We start from the raw sequence: 19094 nt of genomic DNA, 5'->3' as shown, positions 1-19094 counted from the left end.
ACCCAAAAAAATAATAAAAATATTCCAGGATCACCCCAAAAAAAGCCTTAGAAATTTGGGGCAAAATTACAAAAGTGGGGGGACAACTTCAAAAACTAGCGAAATAAGCTTCTGGGGGTGCTCTAAGAGGGGGCCAAGTGTTTTGGGGATTGCAGGTGCTAGTATGATGGCAGGAATTTCACTTTCATTTTCAAGCACCCCAAATTTGATGGGACTACTTATTTTCACCAAAAAATACTGCTTGATGCCATTCTTCACCACTTTTGAAAGGACGCTAATAACAAGGATTTTAAACAACTTCAGTACCCCAATTAGTTTTATTAAGGCTATTGGAACACTTCTACATTGATCACCAATGTTAGTGCATCTTTTTTGGGGGGGTAAGGCTGATTTCCCCAAGTCTGACAGTACTTTCCGCCTGTTCTGCATTCGCGGCTTGCCGTTTTCGCCTGTTTTGGAATTGAATACGGCGGAAAGCGGGGACGCGCACGATAAGTTTTCGTGTCCAAAACGCGTAATGTAGGCGAAAAGTCGGGCAGGCGGAACTTTTTTGCGGATGCGAAACTAATTGAATACGGCCCTAAGTTTGAATCCCAAAATGAGGCAAAACATCATCTTCCCAGAGTCGGATTTCACGTGTTTTGGTTTACATACAAAAGTCCCTGCGTCATGATCAGGCGCCATTTCACACAGGAGAGCAGAGGGAGAGCGTGCGGGATTGTGAGCTGAAGCACTGTAATAGAAAAAACACACCATTAGCACGCCATCAGGGCACAATAAGGGTACCTTTAGGACTGGAGTAGGAGTCTGTGTTAGACTAGGACAAAGTGGACTGCCTGCATGGGAAGGGTTACTGTTACTGCAGACATCATTGTCAGTGTATGTGTGTTTGTTGTTTGTCAGTCACACACACTGACTGCACACTCACACACTGCGGTGCAAACAAACAATCTACTGTCTGTGGGACTGATTCAGCAAAGAACACAGGGCCTCATTCAGAGGCGGTCGTAGGATGCAAGCGGTCGTTCTGAAACAGGGCGGCCGCTTGCATCCTGAACGGCCGCTTCCATGTCGGTCGTTAGGATGTTGGTTAACACCCACAGCTCTAACGACCGCTAAGGGTGATGGTCGAGATGGTCAAGACCATCGTGACCATCGGGGCTTACGACGAGATCCTAAGGTAGGGTCTCGTCAACCTTAAGCCCCAGGGAGCTTCCTGCTCTGTTTGAGCAGGAAGCTCCCCACTGACATCATTGACGATGTCAGTGGGACCTCCCCCAAACGGCATGCATTCCGACAGGAACGCCTCCGTTTGTCCGGGCACGCCCCCGGCCCGCCCAGCAAACAGGGCGAGCTGTCACTCAACATCGTAGAGCTCACGAATAAGCTCCACAGTTGCTAATACACACGTAATCGGCCGACAGGGGGGTGGTCGGGCAAACACAGACAGGGGCGGGCATAAATTATCCACTGCTTGGCCATACGCAGCCATAGCACTGATAGCGTGCATGGCTGTTAGCAATTCCCGAGTGAGGTCTGGGCTTGTGCAAGTGTGCGTATGGGTCCGATGTTACTCGATTGTACTGATGGTTTCGCTATTCTGCTAAGTATTACGGATGCGAGTAAGGGGAAGTGGGCTTCGATATGTCAGGCTGCGATCGCGATGTGAATGCAATTGTTTTCATATCACCGCTGATATTAGCAACTGCGTTGTGTGCGCATTAGCAGAATAGCGATCCTTGCTGAATCAGGCCCTGTGTGTGGTATTGTTTGTTTGTCTGTATGTCTCTGTCTGTCTGTCTATGTAAACCTGCACCTTATTTTCCCCATAGAAAATCTATCACTGCAGAATACTGTTATATAATATATATTGGGCCTGATTCAGACCCACTCGCGAGCGGCTGTCCGCTCGCAAGTGGGTCGATGTTATGCACTGAGCATGCGCACGACAGAGGGAGCTCCGTCGTGCGCATGCGCTAGACGCGACGAGCGAAGGAAAGTCCTTCGCTCGTTGTGTCCGATCAAAGGGGGCGTGCTGTCAATGTTGATTGACAGCACGCCCCCTTTGGTGGGCGTGCCTCCCTGACGGGGGCGTTCCCACGGGAACGCCTCCCGTCAGAAGCCGGCCCACTGACATCACTAGTGATGTCAGTGGGAGTGATTTTGGCTCTGATAGAGCCAAAATCACTCTGGAGCTTGCGGTTGAAAACCTCAACCGCAGGCTCCGGCTCGCAAATTCGATGGTCGCGATGGTCTCGACCATCGCGGCCATCACAAAGCACGCTCATATAGCCTGTGGGTGGTGACCCACAGCTATACGAGCGTCCAGGAGGACGCTCCATGAAAATGGAGCCCGGCCCTCATTCAGAGCGTGCGCTCTGCTCAGAGCGTACGGCTCTGAATGAGGGCCATTGTTTCTGTTCAAAAATCCTCTATTGTGTCTGAGGCTACTGCACCCCAAAAACACCTCTATGTTTTCTTCCCAGTTATTTAAAAAAAAAATGCACTGTTGTCTAAAACAAAAAAATAATCTGCAGTCTTTTAAAAACTATATTGTGTATTCCAAGAAGTGTGTGTTCAGGCGAGTGACGCAGTGTATTTTACTGTTATGTGTGGTTACATCACCTGTAAACCAAAACATTATCTGTTCCTGCGTGCAAACAATTGCCAGTGCTGTCTGTTTCTAAAAAGCAAAGACATTAGCGCAAAAAAAAATCATAGGGTCGTATTCAATTAGACGCGAAAAGCAGAGATCTGCGAAAAAGTTTCACCGATTGTGACTTTTCGCCTGTCGGAAACTTATCTCCGTATTCAATTCTAAATGCTTTTCGCACGGAAAGTCAATGCAATGAAATAGGCAAAAAAGATTTGCCTCTAAATAGCATGAGAAAAGTGCAATTTTTCTATTTTGGGGTGCAAAGGTGGGGAAATCACTCAGAGCCCTTGGGAAAACCCCCTAAAGGATAACTGCGTCAAAAGATCCCTAAACAAAAGTGAGGAAGACCCCAAAAAAAGTACGTTCATTTTGGCACCGAAAAAGTACAAAGTGGGGGCACAAGCATAAAAAGTAGCTAAATAGACTTTTGGGGGGTCTGCAAATATGGGTGATGTGTTTTTAGGATTGCAGGTGTTTGCAGCAGGTGCGTTTTTCATGTTTTTTAATAGTTCACTTTAGCGACTTTAAAATTTGCAAGCACCCATTTTCAAGTACCCCAAATTTGACAGGACTACTTATTATCACCAAAAAATACTGCTTAATGCCATTCTTCACCACGTGTGCAAAGACGCAAATAAGACGCTACTGACACAACTTAAGTACCCCAAACAGTTTTATTAGGGCTATTCGGACACAACTAAATTGATCCCCAATGTTAGTGCATCTTTTTGGGGGGTGCAGGCTGGTTTCCCCAATTCTGACAGCACTTTCCACCTGGTCTTAATTCGCCGCTTGGTGTTTTTTCCGCGTTCTGCAATTGAATACGGCGAATAACGGGGACGAGCACGATAAGTTTCTGCGGCCAAAAGTCGCGATGTCAGTAAAATGTCTTGGAGAGAGATAAAATTGGAGATAAATAGCACCAACCAATCAACTCCTAACTGTCACTTTACAGGCTGTGTTTGAAAAGTGACAGTTAAGCTGCATACACACACAACGATTTTGTTACCAACAATTTTATGAACGACTTTATGAACGATTTTATGAACGATTATCTGTCAGATTTTTTAAAGTGTAATTAATGATTTTTTTGAACTACAAACGATTTTTGCATATTAACTTAATGAAAATCGTTGAGTTGACAAGTCTGACTGAACTACAAACTACAAATGTGGACACGCATGAACGATAATCGTTCATCGTTTGACTCAGAAAGTGAACAATTTTTTCAAACAAGTATCGTTAAACGATACCATTTAACAATAATCGTTCAAAAAATCTCTGTGTGTGTATGCAGCTTTAGAAGCTGATTGGTTGGTGCTATTTATCTCCAATTTTATCTCTTTCCAAGCTTTATTAAATCTCCCCCTAAGTGTGTTATTCTTCCAGTGTAAGCAACAGTGTGTGCTGTGGTGTCCCTCCATCATCTGCTCCCCAAAACTATTCTCACAAAGTCCTGTTCTTCCAAGTGCATACTAAAAAATTCCACAGTTGTCTGTGTCTAAAAAACAAAGACATTCGTGCAAAAAAGTGAGCATAGTGTGTTATCCTTAAAGTGTAAGTGGCGCAGTGTGCATGGTGTCCCCCATCATCTTGCATCCCAAAACAATTCTCAAGTGTAGAAAAAAAACTTCTTGGCTGGTTTAAAAACGAAAACTAATCATGAATCCTGCCTGTACACGCCCCCCCCTCACTGTGCTGCCTGCTGCCCCTGAGAGGAGAGCCCTGCATGCCGTTGTGCTGTCTGCTGCTGAGCCCTGCACACCCATTGCACTGACTCTGCTGCCGCTCAGGGGGAGAGAGCCACAGCTGGCCGGGCCTGATGAAATCATCTTGCGGGCCGTATACACTGCTTTATATGCTTCTGCGATATATCCCTGCTTTATATGCTTCTGCGACTCAAACAGCAAAAAGCCATCCAAACCTACACTACAAGCCATGACATAGGGATAGGAGGGGGGATGTAACTTACTTCAGCACAGAAAAGAATACTCTTCATTTTATGCAAGATACTGAAACCATTAGAAATAGTAACCAATGAAGTGAGTTTAGATGCTGTCAGGTGATTCTGTTAGTTGAACTACTGTAAAAGCAGCTAGAGAATCTGAAGGAGGAGAATAAACTAATCAATTTCCACTAAGTATGTCAGACTTGTAGATCAAGTTCTTTATTCCATTTACCACGATCAACATCTTGCAATTGGATCACTACATTTTGGCAACCTTGCTTGATCCTAGGTTTAAGTCCTAAGGAATGTCTTTCGTTCCAACTGACACAGATCTTAAGAGATGCAAAGAGCTCTTTGTGAGCAAGTTGTCAGCTCAAGAGGCACATGACACAATGACGTCTCCAGCTTCAGTTTCTCGTGCAAATGCTGCTGTCAGGAAAAAAAGTGACCTTATTCCCAAGAGACCCACTGGTGAGGAGGATGAGCCAACTCAGTGCATCAGAGTGAAACACAATTATTACATCTGATCAGGCTTAAAACAATTTCCCCAAATTATTGAAAACTCTACCATTACTCAATCTGATACAGTATGCATAAATGGAATGGTGGAGGATTATTTTATTGACAATGTATAAATTAGCATGTCACACAGTCCTTGGTAGGAAAAAAAAGCAAATAGGAGCCCCTGGTACAAACTAGATTTGTTTTATTTAAGCTGCCCACCATTCAGTATGCACTCAGAAAGAGTGTTTAGCAAAGCCGGGAACTTTGTGAGCGATCACTGCAGGAGGCTACTTCCTGAACTGATTTTCACAAAAATGAACTACAGTGCAAATTCTATGAGAAAGACCTTTGACATCACAGCAAAGTACACACATGTCTGTAACAGTGAAGTTCAGTGGGGATGAGCTGATATTGTGTGATGATGATATTAATAACAGTGCTGAGGATGAGGGTGAAGATGAGAATGATAATGACATATAACAACTGTAGACTTGATTAGTCACCTTAAGCCCATTGGTAGCTTGTTTTGTGGGGTCCCAAACAAACTAAGCACTTCAGCCACAAAAGTGTCAGTCCCTGTCACTGAAGTGCTTGGTTTGTTAAACTGTGTATGTCCTTTTTATTATACAACATAATGGAGGGTGGGAGAGCCCAAAGACAATTGCATCATGCCCCACTTTTCATTGTGGGCTTTGCCAAGATTGTGTGTGCTTGACAGGCAGTGTACTGTATATTACTGTACTTTACTTGGGTGTTCATGTTCTTTTGCATATTGCAATGCCATTTATCGCCAGCTTTTTCAAAGGCAATGACTTTGATAAAGCTGTCTGGTACAGAGAAACGCATCAGGCTGTTAACGGAGAGGTCTCCCCACACGGAATCTACCTACTTTTACTTTTGGAATATCCTATTCAAACCGGATTATACGCTGAAGCCACACTTGCACATTTTGGGCCATCTGAGAGAGCAGGACACAGAGATCACACGGGCTACACACCCAGTTATCTGGAACCAGCTGTTATGAACTGTGAGTCTGGAGACTAAAGAAAAAAGGGACTGCACAGGTTGCAGGATATTACTAACCCACCTTGGACACATCCCGTATCTCATTTACTATACAAGAGTGGTAAAACCGGTAATTATATGGAACTTTAAATGTTATCAATACATTCTTAAAACCAATTTTGTGGGAGATGTACCTCTGAGAAAGAACATTCATGCTCTATCGCATATATGCTAATTAGCAATTTTATTCTAGTTATTGTGCATTTGTATCACATACATATATATGTGTGTGTGTATATACATAAATTTTTTTGTGTTTTATTGTCTATAATAAATTGTGCATTTATGAAGATATCCACACGACCTTTTTTATATACAATTTATATATCGTTTCATCTTTTGTATATGTATATTTCCTCCCAGAGAGACTACTCTGGTATAAGGCAGCAATTTTAGAGTGTGAATAATATATTAATTTGTAAAAAATATTTTTATATATGTTTTTTAAATTATTCATCTATTTTTTACAAAAACACATCTAGAGTGATTCTGATAGCGCTTTACAAACGATATTTGTTTTTTTTCCCTTTCTGAATAAAGCTCAGACATGCAGCAGCAGCATCAGCCACGCCATGTTACCAGTGATAGTGAAGGTTGCAGGAACCAGTGGGCTCCCTGCTCTCCTGGCAGTGACAGCTGAGCTGCTGTCCAGATGTTCCGAGACTGAATGCTCTGTTAGAGAACCAGTAAATCATTGATATTTTAAAGCATTGGGTCTGATAAAAAGATGCTGGCGATGGCGATGTTCACGGAGGTGAGCGGGGGCTTTTTTGCTACTGCATGTGCGCAACAATCCCTAAAAACTTGTACGGCACATGCGTCCCACAGTGTGTACTCACACAAAGGCGTGGTTGCAATTGATGCACTGATAGAATTATATATAGACCCTCAAAGTGGACATCTCAGTCCTTGCTGCTTCATTTGCACCGATGTACACAAGGGAACGGCTTTGTAGCAGCATTTGCATAAAGTCGCAGCTGTGTGACTGGCAGTAGACGCAGACGCAGCTGGGTCTGATTCAGAATCAGGCACATTCTGGGGTATTAGGATCTCTGAAAATGGTGGATGGGTTACAGTAAGAGATGAAGCTCTTGAACTCTTGCACAGTTCGCGACCAATTGCTTTGTCTTAAAGTTAATATTAGATATGACTGGTCAGGCAATTGCTGGATTAATGATACTTGTACTAGCACACAGCAATTCTTTTTCACTAGACTGATTTAATAATCATTTTTCTGGGACACTCCGTGTCGCCATCCCTTCCCCGCCCCCAAGCGGCCGCAGAATATCCACCGAGCTGCAGTCTAGGGGTCACGGAGACCATCGCCCACACCCAGATCTGCACATGCCGAGTACAAATCCTGCACATGCACCGATCGCCGAACATCATAGTTGTACGAATACCACGGAGTGTGCACAGGACTCTGAATCCGGGCCTATAACATCATGTTGTCATCTCTTTTCTTCATGTATGAATAAAATGTAACTATAATATTTTATATCCAATCTATTTTAGGATCCTGGAAATATGTTTGTTGTCTGCTCCTTATTATTCTAGTGGTGATTTGGTTAATTGCAACTACTGTTTGCTGTAGTAGAGGTAAGCACAGATGTATTACACACTTTACTAAAAATCACATTTTATTAAAAAGGTTTACTTATTGGAGATTATTGTTTGAGTATCCATCCCTTGACTGCTAATGTCATTTATTTTATTTATAATATAGTCTTCTATGATTTATATTAAGAATTATTATTTTTATATAGAAAACCAATATTACTGTTGTTGTTATTATTATTATTATTATTATTATTATTATTATTATTATTATTATTATTATTATTATTGTTGTTATTAATAATAATAATAATAATAATAATAATAATAATAACAACAATAATAATAATAATATTATTATTATTAAAATTATTATTATTATTTTAAGGAACTACAAATTTCCATAGAACCGTACATAGTACAAAACAGGGTGAACAAGGCAACAAGGTAACATATTTGCATAGATACAAGTGTAGGTACAGCTACATGGAGGAGGAAGGTACTTTAACTACTTTTTTATGAGTCTAGTATGGCATGTGGTGTTTGGGAGTGGGGAGCTTCTGGGGAGGGTGGGGACAGGGACACATTTGGGGGGTGATAAGGATGATCCCGATAACCCACAGTCACAGCAATGCCCAGCTTGGGCAGGGGGTGAATACACAACTAGGATTAGGAAGACTATATATTGTTTAGAATACTTAATATCAAGGGCATAGCCAGCATTTTGTGGGCCCCGTAGCAACATTTTGAAGGGGCCCCAACCCTAATACTTTTAGTGAGACGCCTCTCTTCACATCAGTTGTTAATTTTATGCCTCATAGTAGTGCCATAGTTGACTTTATGAACCGGTAGTACCCTAATTAATGTTGTCCCCCATGGTACTGCTGTGGTTCATAATATGCCTCATTGTAGCGTTGCCAGTACACATTATGCAACACAGTGCCCCCAAATCACAGTATACCATACAGTGTCTCCAGAATATATTATGCCACTGAAGTGCCCTAGTTCCTAAAATGCCACATTGTAGGGGCCCTAGTTCCTATTATGCCACATTCTAGGGGCCCCAATTCATATTATGCCACATTGTAGTGTTCCCAGTTCCTATTATGCCACATTGTAGTTCCCCCAGTTCCTATTATACCACATTGTAGTTCCCCCAGTTCCTATTATACCACATTGTAGTTCCCCCAGTTCCTATTATGCCACATTGTAGTGTCCCCCATTCCTATTATGCCACATTGTAGTTCCCCCAGTTCCTATTATACCACATTGTAGTTCCCCCAGTTCCTATTATGCCACACTGCAATGCTCACAGTTTATAATATGCAACCTTACAGTCCCTCGAGTTCATATTATGTAACACTACAGTGCCCAGTTCAGATTATTCCATGTTACAGTGCCTTCTTACTGTTATAACGCTCACTGCAAATGGCATATCACCCCATTTAGGCCAAGCAATGAATTAGACCAAATTGCTTAGCAGGCACTTCTAGGCACTTGGCAGACAACTATATGACCTGTGCTCCACTATACCTAGGAGCCCCATAGCAATAGCGCCCCCTGCACCCACTATAGCTACACCCATGCTATCTATATGCTAATCAGCATTCTGTTAAACCTGCATGTCAAATAAACAGGCAGACAGTGCAAACATTAGATCCTTTACAGTTATAATGGATAAGCAGCTAAATAATTAGCATATATGCAAATAAACACTACAACAGTATATGATATCAATCAACAATGCACATAATTAAGGGCATCATAGTGCATAGGGTTATTTAATCCCATATTTATTGGAGTAGTTAAATTGGGACTGATAATGGGAGAAGCAGGACTGGGAGTGGGAAGAGTAATGAGTGGAGAGGGTCAGGATGAATTCTTAACCCACCCCCCCTAATAGAAAGGTCTAGATCCGTCCCTTGTAGGAGGAAGCAGCCCTACAGCAGGAAGCATCGCTAGAGCAATCCTTAGATACAGTGGGGGAGATGTATGAAGCCCAGAAGCGGTATAGCGGCAAGTTAAGTGCCGCTATCATACATCTACCCCAGTATCTATAGTGTAGGCATATTGGTTAAGTGAGCGGGCTTAGGGAGAGGAATGAAACAGGAGAAGAGGTCCTACTCACAAGAGCTTACATTCTAAAAGGGAGGGGGGTAACATTCTAAAAGGGAGGGGCTAAATGATATACAGATATTGTTGGAATGCAAACTTGAATATAGAAACTAGTTTTTGCTGTCACCATTTTTAAGCCTAAAAACACAGCCACCATACTTCTTGCTCATAAGGCTGAATTCTATGAGCTTAAATGCCAATTGCTGTAGGCTGGTCTCTGCTCCAACCTCTATAGGCTACAAACAGGCTCTGAGATAAATACGGCATTGCTGTCTCCACCAGTAGACTTTTGGTGGAATATGTGGATCCGAGATGAGTTGGATTTGTACAGAGGGTCTGATGCTGAGTTGAATGCAAATTGGACATATCTGCTCCAGCTCTGCATGCACGTAAATAAATGAGGAGCTATACGCATCTTTGCAGCCTGCCCACTTATATCGGTACTCTTGGTTTGCCACTCATCATCATCAGTGCAGACTTACACCCGTGTGTAACCCTAAATTGTTTCTATGGGTGATTCCAGAGCAAGATACTCTCCGCAAACAGACACAAGTTCATCTCTGCTTCTGTCAAAGGGTTTCTGGCTGCAAAAGGGTTGGGAGAAATCTTCATGCCTATGTAATGCTCTGATTCAGACATGGTGGAGCACTGCGCATAGTCAGGGTCCCATCAGCGGCTTCTGTTACTATTTATCCACCAGTGGTTCATTATAAGCAGATAGATTTTAGACGGGTTTTATCTGTGGAATTGAACTTGGAGTCGTGTTGCGGTCATCTGGTCCTTATTTAAAGTTTTATGCCCTCACTACCTTGTCCAATTCATTTAACATTTCCCAGTCTCAGCGAATCACGTTGGATTAGCAACCATATTTATGTCTGTAGGATCAGTGTGGACACAAGTGTCACTAATTGTTTTATCTTTGCAACATTTCTGCTTTATTCCTTTAATCTTTTGTAGAAACAAAGTTTTGCAGTGAGCTGAAACGTTGATATTTGTTATGCTTTTAGGCATAGTTGTTATGTTTTAGAATGTTTTTTAGAGTTATTTTATATAAGAATATTTAATATATAATTATTACCTCTTTCACACATAGCCTAAATATCCGGGTTTTGACGATCCACGTGCACCAACCAGAGTCTAGACTACGGGCCTGTTTCAGCAAGGATCGCTATTGCGATTACGCACACAGTCGGATGATTATTGCGTACTGCATATGCATCGCAGTGAGCGAACACTTCACTGTGATTGTGACTGTGATCGCAGTGACTATGCAGACCCATCACAGATTGATTGACAGGAAGTGCCGCTTGTGGGTGGAGACAGGGGGGTGGCCGGCGAAACACGGGTGTGCCAGTGTGTTTGAACGCCGTTACAGGGGCGTGCATAAATTAGCTACTGCGATGCCATATGCAGCTTGGCCTCTCACTGCGTGCGCTGAGGTTGGTAATTTCTGAGGTCAGACCTTTTGCAAGTGTACGTGAGGCTCCGATGTTTCTCGATGTTACTGATGTTTTTGCAGTCTTTATGTTAGGTTGCGTATGGCATTGCGATTGCAATCATTACCATATCTTCACAGGTAGACTGCGCTTGCATTCGCTATTGTGATCGCAATAGCGATCCTTGATGAATTAGGCCCTATGTGTGAAAGGTGCGAGTCCCAGGTCCGCGACCCTCCTCTGTGCCAGGGTCGGGGACTGAGACACTGGAAATTCATGGGTTAATAGACCTGTGTATTTGCTGGGTCAACGGTCTGAAAGGGGTATATTATATTATTTCATTGTAGTCTGTTTCCATTGTCCTCTGTGTTGAGCCTTTTTACTATATTTGTTTTCTTAAATCATCATTTTTTCAGGGGTAATCAAACCTATTTTTGATTCTTAGGGCTGTATTCAATTGTCTCGCCCCTTTACGCACCTGACAGGAACTATTCAATTGTTGCTCCTGTTGGGCGCGATCAGCTGTCAGGGCACCATTTCAGTTCGCAGCCCCAGAGGGGGAGTTCGAGCTGAAATGGGCAAAAAGTGACTTGTTTGGGCGTCCAAACAGCACTTTTCGCGATCGCGCCAAGCACTTTGTTCGGGGCTAGCCATTTTACGCGGCTAAACCCGACCACTTTGGGCGCGATCAGCGCGAAAAACAGCAACAATTGAATAGCGGCCCGCGATCTCCCGTCACTTTAGACAGGAGATCGGGCGCGCTATAACAATTGAATACCTCCCTTAGATTTATGTGTTTATTGATCAGGTTATCCAGCAGCTGTGCTTATAAATTATAAATTTTGTTTTGCTCCTGCATAAGAAAGAATGTTTGTAATGAAGTCCTAGTAACACTATTTATCTCAACTAATTTATATGCTCTGGTAACTGGAAACTGTCTTCCCTCATGCACAATCTCTTTCATTCACCCCCAACCTACAGTACAGTGTGCTGGTAATGACAGCCTGCTGAGTTAGGCCCAGTAGGACGTTCTTCCCAGTAGGACGTTCTTCCCAGTAGGACGTTCTTCCCAGTAGGACGTTCATTTACCTATATGTTTTCTTGTGTTTCTTCAGGTAACCGGCAATGCATTTATAAAGAAGATGATATGAAGCCCCCAACTAATTTCACTAAACCATGTAAGTAGAAGTTTTTATCTTGTGCTCTACTTTGTTCAACTTGTATATGTTGCTTATTTCATGTATATTTCTTGAACTGTGTTCTGTTACTCGGGATGTAGTCAATAGACCGGCGGACTAATTGCCACCGGTCTATATCCCGACTGTGGAAGCACGACATGGGACTTAAGATACGCGTCGAAATACCGACGCCTATCTTAATCCCGATGCCTTAAGGTCGAAGGACGCATGACCGACCGAGGTAAGTCCGGGCATCCTTAGCAGTTAGCTGCGGGGTTAGGTTTAGGCACCCCTGGGGGGACTTAAGGTTAGGCACCCCCCGGGGAGGGTTAGGCTAGGGGAAGGGGGTTCGACACCACTGGGGGCAGGTTAGGGTTAGGCACCCCCCAGGAGGGTTAGGTTTAGGGTGCAGGGAGGGGGGGTTAGGTTTAGGCACCCCCTGGGGGAACTTAGGGTTAGGTCCCACCCCTGGAGTTTTAGGGTTAGGCACCCCAAAGCAATTAGAAGTTTCCAATTCTCTTAATTAGTCCAATAAAAACATGTATTTTTGGGGGGTTATAAATATACTCAAATCATCCCAAAATCAACTTTTTCCTTGGTTTAGGCATCCCAAATTTAATTACAATTTAATTGAATAATAATAGTTTTTTTTATAATTTTCAAAGTGCCCTCAAAAATCACCTTGTATCTTTCATTTAATTAATTTGAGATTATACGAAAAAAGTTTGATTTAAAATGTGCAGAGAGATTTAGATTTGGGAGGGAGGTGTCCAAACTGACATCTAAATTGTAGAGTAATGATAAAGCTGTGCAGTATTTGTGGGCTACATGTAAAAGCAGCCAGTATTTACCCTACATGCAAAATGAAATGTATGTATTTACACCCCTTGCATTGCATCATGGTTTGTCTAGGTACACAGTTAAGTGCTATCTCTCTCTCTATTCCCAACTCTGAATCAGGCCCATAGTCTTCCATGAACATCTAACATCTCGTAAAGAATGAAGAATGGATATTATGGGGTCTATGTACTAACGATAAAGTACCAACCAATTAGCCCCTAACTGGCACTCTTCAAACACAGCCTGTAACACCGACCCCCTGCAAATTGGACTCTCTATCCTGTCCTTTAAAAGATACTTATGATATTTAGGTTGGTTCCTAGGTGGAGCTGATTAGTTGGTACTTTATCCCTGTCCACTTTATCAGTCTCCAAGGCTTAGAACATAGACCCCTAACTTTTGCTTATTATAGTTCCACCTCTCTCTCTCAGTGCTTCCTCAACAGGCTCTGTAGCCGGTTTGCCTCCCTTTTATATGATGTCTAAACTCACCTAATACGTATAATTGTGATCACATTATTCAGTAGTTTGTATAATGGTATTTATCAAATAGTAGAAAATGTATGGAGCACTGTCTGGCGTCATATTTTTCTCATGAAACCATACTGAGTACTTTGTGATCATTAGTATGATAGCTACTGGTAGTAAGTTGATCCATTAAATTACCAACTAATGAGACGTTGGCTAGGAGAGACCCAGAGGATAAGGGTGATTACTCTAACCAACATAACTTCTGGTACGCTGTGTATACATTACCTCCAATTACTTATTACATGTGAGTGTAAACTTGATGAACACTCTTAGTACGTATACCACATACTAATACTCCATATTCATGTGATACAATTTCCATTTAGAGTGAATATAGTGGCGATTGTAGGAGGGAGTGTATTTAGTAAATAACCACAAAATCGAGTGGCATAATATCATTTAAAGATACTGAAAGGGCTATATACTGTATAGTAGAGTGGATGACTCGATAAAAGCCAATTATTACAGTTGTACCCCTAATGTGCCTAGGCAACTCTTAGTATAGTAGAAGGATCACCACATTACGAGTAAAATTGTGGAGAACAGATATTTTAATAATTTACACTTATTTGTTGTTTTTTCACATTATGATTTCAATTATATTTCGCTGATTTTAAAGGATATAATAAAAGGTATATTTTATTATTTGTATGGACACTAGAGGTTACGGTGTCTGACACGATTAATCCGTGCATGCCCCGGTATAGGAATACTCTCTCTTTGGTTCTTTGTAAGGCAGACATAAGGGTTAGGTAAAAGACATTCAACAAATAAAGCATCATTATTTCAAATATGTTCCAGCCCACATTCCTGCAAGAAAAGATTCTGAGCATGGAAAAATCAGACATTTGGTCAACATTTCACTGGATACATAAACTGCACTAGCTAAAGCATTATCTATTAGATACTTGATAGGGTGTTTAATAGCAATGTTGATGATCCTCTCTGATCTGGACAAATTTGAATGGCACTTAGTCCCAGATAAGAAACTGCAACTGGTAATCTTCCACTTCTTTTTTTGTAGTTGGCTACACAACACTTGATGTTCTCACACTTTTCAAGCACTTGGAAATAGAGATCATAGTAGATTTCCATTTCTGCCAGTCATAGATTAGTTTAGGATCATAAAGTCTTTGAGGTACACAGTGAACAAGTCCAGCAAACTCCTTACTAAACTTTCTTGGAGGTTCCCCTTGCTGCTCCTCATGGAACTCCTGTTCACTGAATAGTTGCTTATTTTTGTTTTTTCCACTTCTACCAGACATGCTTTCAGCTGCAGGCATATTCAGTGACACAGGTCACTGTGGCTGTACACTACTCCTGTTAACACTAACTGAAGTAGTCTCGTGAAACACAACGTCCCGTAATAATATGTCTTTGTTGCTAAAGTCCCAAAGATGGTAGCCTTTGCTCTGATTACAGTATCCAAGCATGATGCATTTGATGGACTTGAAAGCAAGTTTGTTTCGTCTCTCCTTGGGTACATGAGCATAAGCTCTACTGTACTTCCAAACACATGTATATGGCTGATTTTTGGCTTTACCCTGTTCCATGCTTCCAATGCTGTCATCAACTTGACTGCTGCTGTAGGTTAGCAATTTTTAAGGTACTGTAAAATGCTGTTCTTACTACAGCAAAAAATATTCTTGTCAAGATTTGAATCATTCATCAAGGCTTCTTTCAACTATTGTACTGTTTGCTCTTTCACTGACGTTATTTTGTTCTGGTGTATAATAGTTAGCTCATGCTGGATGCCATTTTCATTCAGGTACTTAGTTAGCTCTCTAGTCTCATATTCTCCACTATTATCAGAGCATAGAACTTTCAATTCTGACCTGTTTGGTTTTGAACAAAATTCTTGTACACTTTTATGTTACTTGTAACTTCACTTTCGTTTCTCAAGAAATAAACATCCTTGTAGCATTGAAGTAATGCCTGCCACTCATGGATTCTGTTAGAATAAAAATATGCTACTGTGCAGTCTCCAATATGGCTCCTCCGGAGATGACACTTTATTCCCCTACCAAGATGGCTGCCAGACCCAACTATTGTGCATGCACTGCACCATCTTGCCACTGTGTATGAGTTACATAGAGGTAGATGTATTTCTCCCCATTAGCTCCTGAGACCTGCCACCTATTACCCGCAATACTGCTGTTCCAGCACCCGCAATGGCACTTGTGCTCTGGATACAAACTTAGGAAGATGCAACGTGTTTGTTTGCCCTTAACGCATCTCTCACAGGCTGGTCTTTCAGGATTGTTATCTAACATTTTAGTCACCATACCATACTAAAGCTTTTGTACTCATAGCCTAGATGTCCCAGCCGCCTGTGCCAAAAGTCCATTGATTGGGTGGATTCTTCAGCAACTATTGCATGGCACTCCACAGTGTCTAGGTTATATAGTTGTTGCCACCAGGTTCTTGCAGCAATAACAGTCCCTCTTTGGTTGTACACAACTCACCGACCCCCTGCAAATTGGACTCTCTATCCTGTCCTTTAAAAGATACTTATGATATTTAGGTTGGTTCCTAGGTGCAGCACAAATAATATGTCTTCCACATCAGTGACAACTTACAGTACTTGTCTCTCACTCTTAACCATAGTGTAATTGTCTCGACTTTAGTGGCATGCAAGACCTTGCCTCCTATACCTAGGACTTTGGTTGACTCACATGGCTTTAATGATTTAAACCAATTCTCATTACAGCAGAAATGCCTTGTGGCTCCTGAGTCCATGTACCAACAGTCCTTATAGTGACTATGGGCCTGATTCAGAGCCGGACGCTATTTGCGCTCGCTCATCCAGAAAGTAGGGGTGGCTATTCAAATGAACCGTTCGCTGTTTGCGGTCTGTTCACGCCTCTAGGTCTGAACGAACGAACAAAACTTGCGGTCGTTTTTTGGGAAACTACGCCCCCTGGCCGCTCGCATCCTACGTCATGTCCGCTATTTATTAGATTAATCGAGTACATCGACCAGGGTATGAGCTGCTCGCTATTTTTGTGGTTGGTTTTTGCTACCACAATTTTGTGAGCAGTTCTGGCTATAAAATAACCCAGTGACGTGGTCAATGACGCTGCTGTTTTAATTATGCACACCCATAAAACGCCCGTTTTGACCTTTAAGCACGCCTGCGATCGGATCTCCACTCCCCGTTTTCAAGCACCTTCCCCTGTTACCACCCACATACGCCTCTTTCTGTCACTAAAATTATCAGGCATTCGCTATTTTGTGAGCACATGAATTTCGACTGCACTGACTGGTTCGCGCATGCGTATAACGATCCGTACGCATGTGCAGTTGGGCAAACATCGCTCGGAGCGAACGAGCGGCCGCTTACGAGTGGCTCTGAATCAGGCCCAATGTGCTACATTTGAAATGTGGTGCCACTTGATGAATTCAATCTGCAATCTGACACTTTAAAGCATCTGATCCTAAACTTGTTGTGCTTTTAACTCTAAGACAAGAGAACAGAATTATCAGTATTTGTTTCAGTAGATATGCGCTCTTGAACTGCAATAGTTTCGCAATGACGGTCTCTGTGGTCAGTTTCATAGTACTGGACTCTTATGCTACTACCAAGAAGTCGTACTACTGCATAAGGTTTTGCAGCATCGCCATAGCAACCTCTCCATCATCAGCAGTGATGCCAACTGAAAACAATTGCTGAGATATGGACAACATTCTTTTTATGTGCTTGTCGATGTTTTTACAAGCACTAAGTTTTGTTGCATACAATGTGTGCCTTGAGTTAATTCTCCTCATTAAGCCTTTATATTCATAAGCCATTTGCAGAGTTATCCACATATCATACACTTTACTGTAGTTTTCCCGTGGATAAATGTATAAACATGTTATTCCACCGCTAGACCAATTGTTTCCATGGCTTTGTCTACCTCTTCAAGATAGTGACCTTCCACCACGTGTCTTGCTCTAACTGCACCTCCATTGCAAACTTCCATGTAATGTAGTTTTCAGCACCTGTCAGCTTTTCAAAATTCATGCTGTTCACTGTTCTGTACATTTATGTCAAACAGATGAATAAGGGTCTGTCCATTCTCATTCAGATCCACTTTTTCAGTGTCATCTGCAGCTTTGCTGATCTTGGTATCGGCATCTTCCACGCCAAAGGTATCTGGCCTATCTGCAGCTGGATTCTTACATGGTGACGGCCTTGGTACAGATCCCACTTGCATTAGCCTGGTGGTTAGAGAGATGTTTAGTCTGAGAATGATGGTGTCTGCTAGCACGTGGGTGCTGGGCCCCTAACCTATTGTCAGCGTAATCAGTTATAGCACCTGTGAGGTGATGTTAGCATAGAAGTGCGAAGAGGAATGTGCTGGGTGCTATAGTTCTTCCAGAGATATTGGTTCACCAGGATATAATAATTCTTCCCAGAATATGAGTGGTATTGAATATGCATATATTGCAGGTGTTGGTGCTTTTGGCAGTTAGTCCACATGTAGTACAGCTTAACCAGCTTTTAGATTTACTGAATCAGGTAGAACATAAGTAGCATATGACACACGGTATATCACCAGTGTTACAGCATTAGACAGAATATATGGATTATATCATGGTGTTGCTGGATGTTATTGTACACCGGGCTTAATTGTGGCAATGGCACAGGCGGATGGCAGCACTGGTGCCTTACTCTACAGCAGTGGTGATATATTATACTTGTGGGTGGTTTTGAGGCACTGCAAGGCTCCAATGGTGTGAGAGTCTCGTGGGTCCAACCAGTGGCATAACTAGGGTCTTTGGAGCCCAGGCCAAGTTGAAGAACGGCCCCCCCCTCCACACAGACACACAGTAAAATATATTTGCACGCCAACGATGTGCGACAAAAAATGGGCGTGATCACATACCAAAGGGGAGTGGCCATCGAAAATGGGGTCATGCCAACAAAACATGCCACCGATTTCTCATCACTCTGGGAACATTCATTTCCAGTCAATATGCACCTAACCTATATGGTGGTTTCTCACAATGTGGAACCTATGAAGAAATGTATCTTCTCTGGGAAGACGGTGTCTTCAGTCGGTATTCACTATTCATGTAGGTCACATCATCCGGAAGATGCCTGTTTGTGTAGGAATATTAACATGGTCATCATCATACAACAGCAGTTCAATCAGACTCGTTCCCCCTGTGTAACTTCCTGTCTCTCAGCCACACAATCTCCCCCTGTGTCATCTGTCAGCATACCATCACCTCTCCACCACGTTATCTCTCAGCACACCATCACTTCCCCCACTGCAT

General features: G+C 42.4%; 1 protein-coding gene across 1 annotated transcript in view; it reads left to right on the top strand.

Annotated features, from left to right (window-relative positions):
* LOC148514803 (C-type lectin domain family 2 member A-like) overlaps positions 1–19094 on the top strand; it is a 110708-nt gene that overhangs the window by 52223 nt on the left and 39391 nt on the right. Inside the window, exons 3-4 of the mRNA XM_088480925.1 lie at positions 7689–7772; positions 12397–12459. Coding sequence (XP_088337051.1) covers positions 7689–7772; positions 12397–12459 — 147 coding nt within the window. The remainder of the gene's footprint in view (positions 1–7688; positions 7773–12396; positions 12460–19094) is intronic.

This window comes from Taudactylus pleione, unplaced genomic scaffold (genome assembly GCF_031769625.1).
Source record: "Taudactylus pleione unplaced genomic scaffold, aTauple2 ptg000258l, whole genome shotgun sequence".
NCBI classification, from domain to species: domain Eukaryota; kingdom Metazoa; phylum Chordata; class Amphibia; order Anura; family Myobatrachidae; genus Taudactylus; species Taudactylus pleione.
This window is presented reverse-complemented; position numbering and strand designations above follow the sequence as displayed.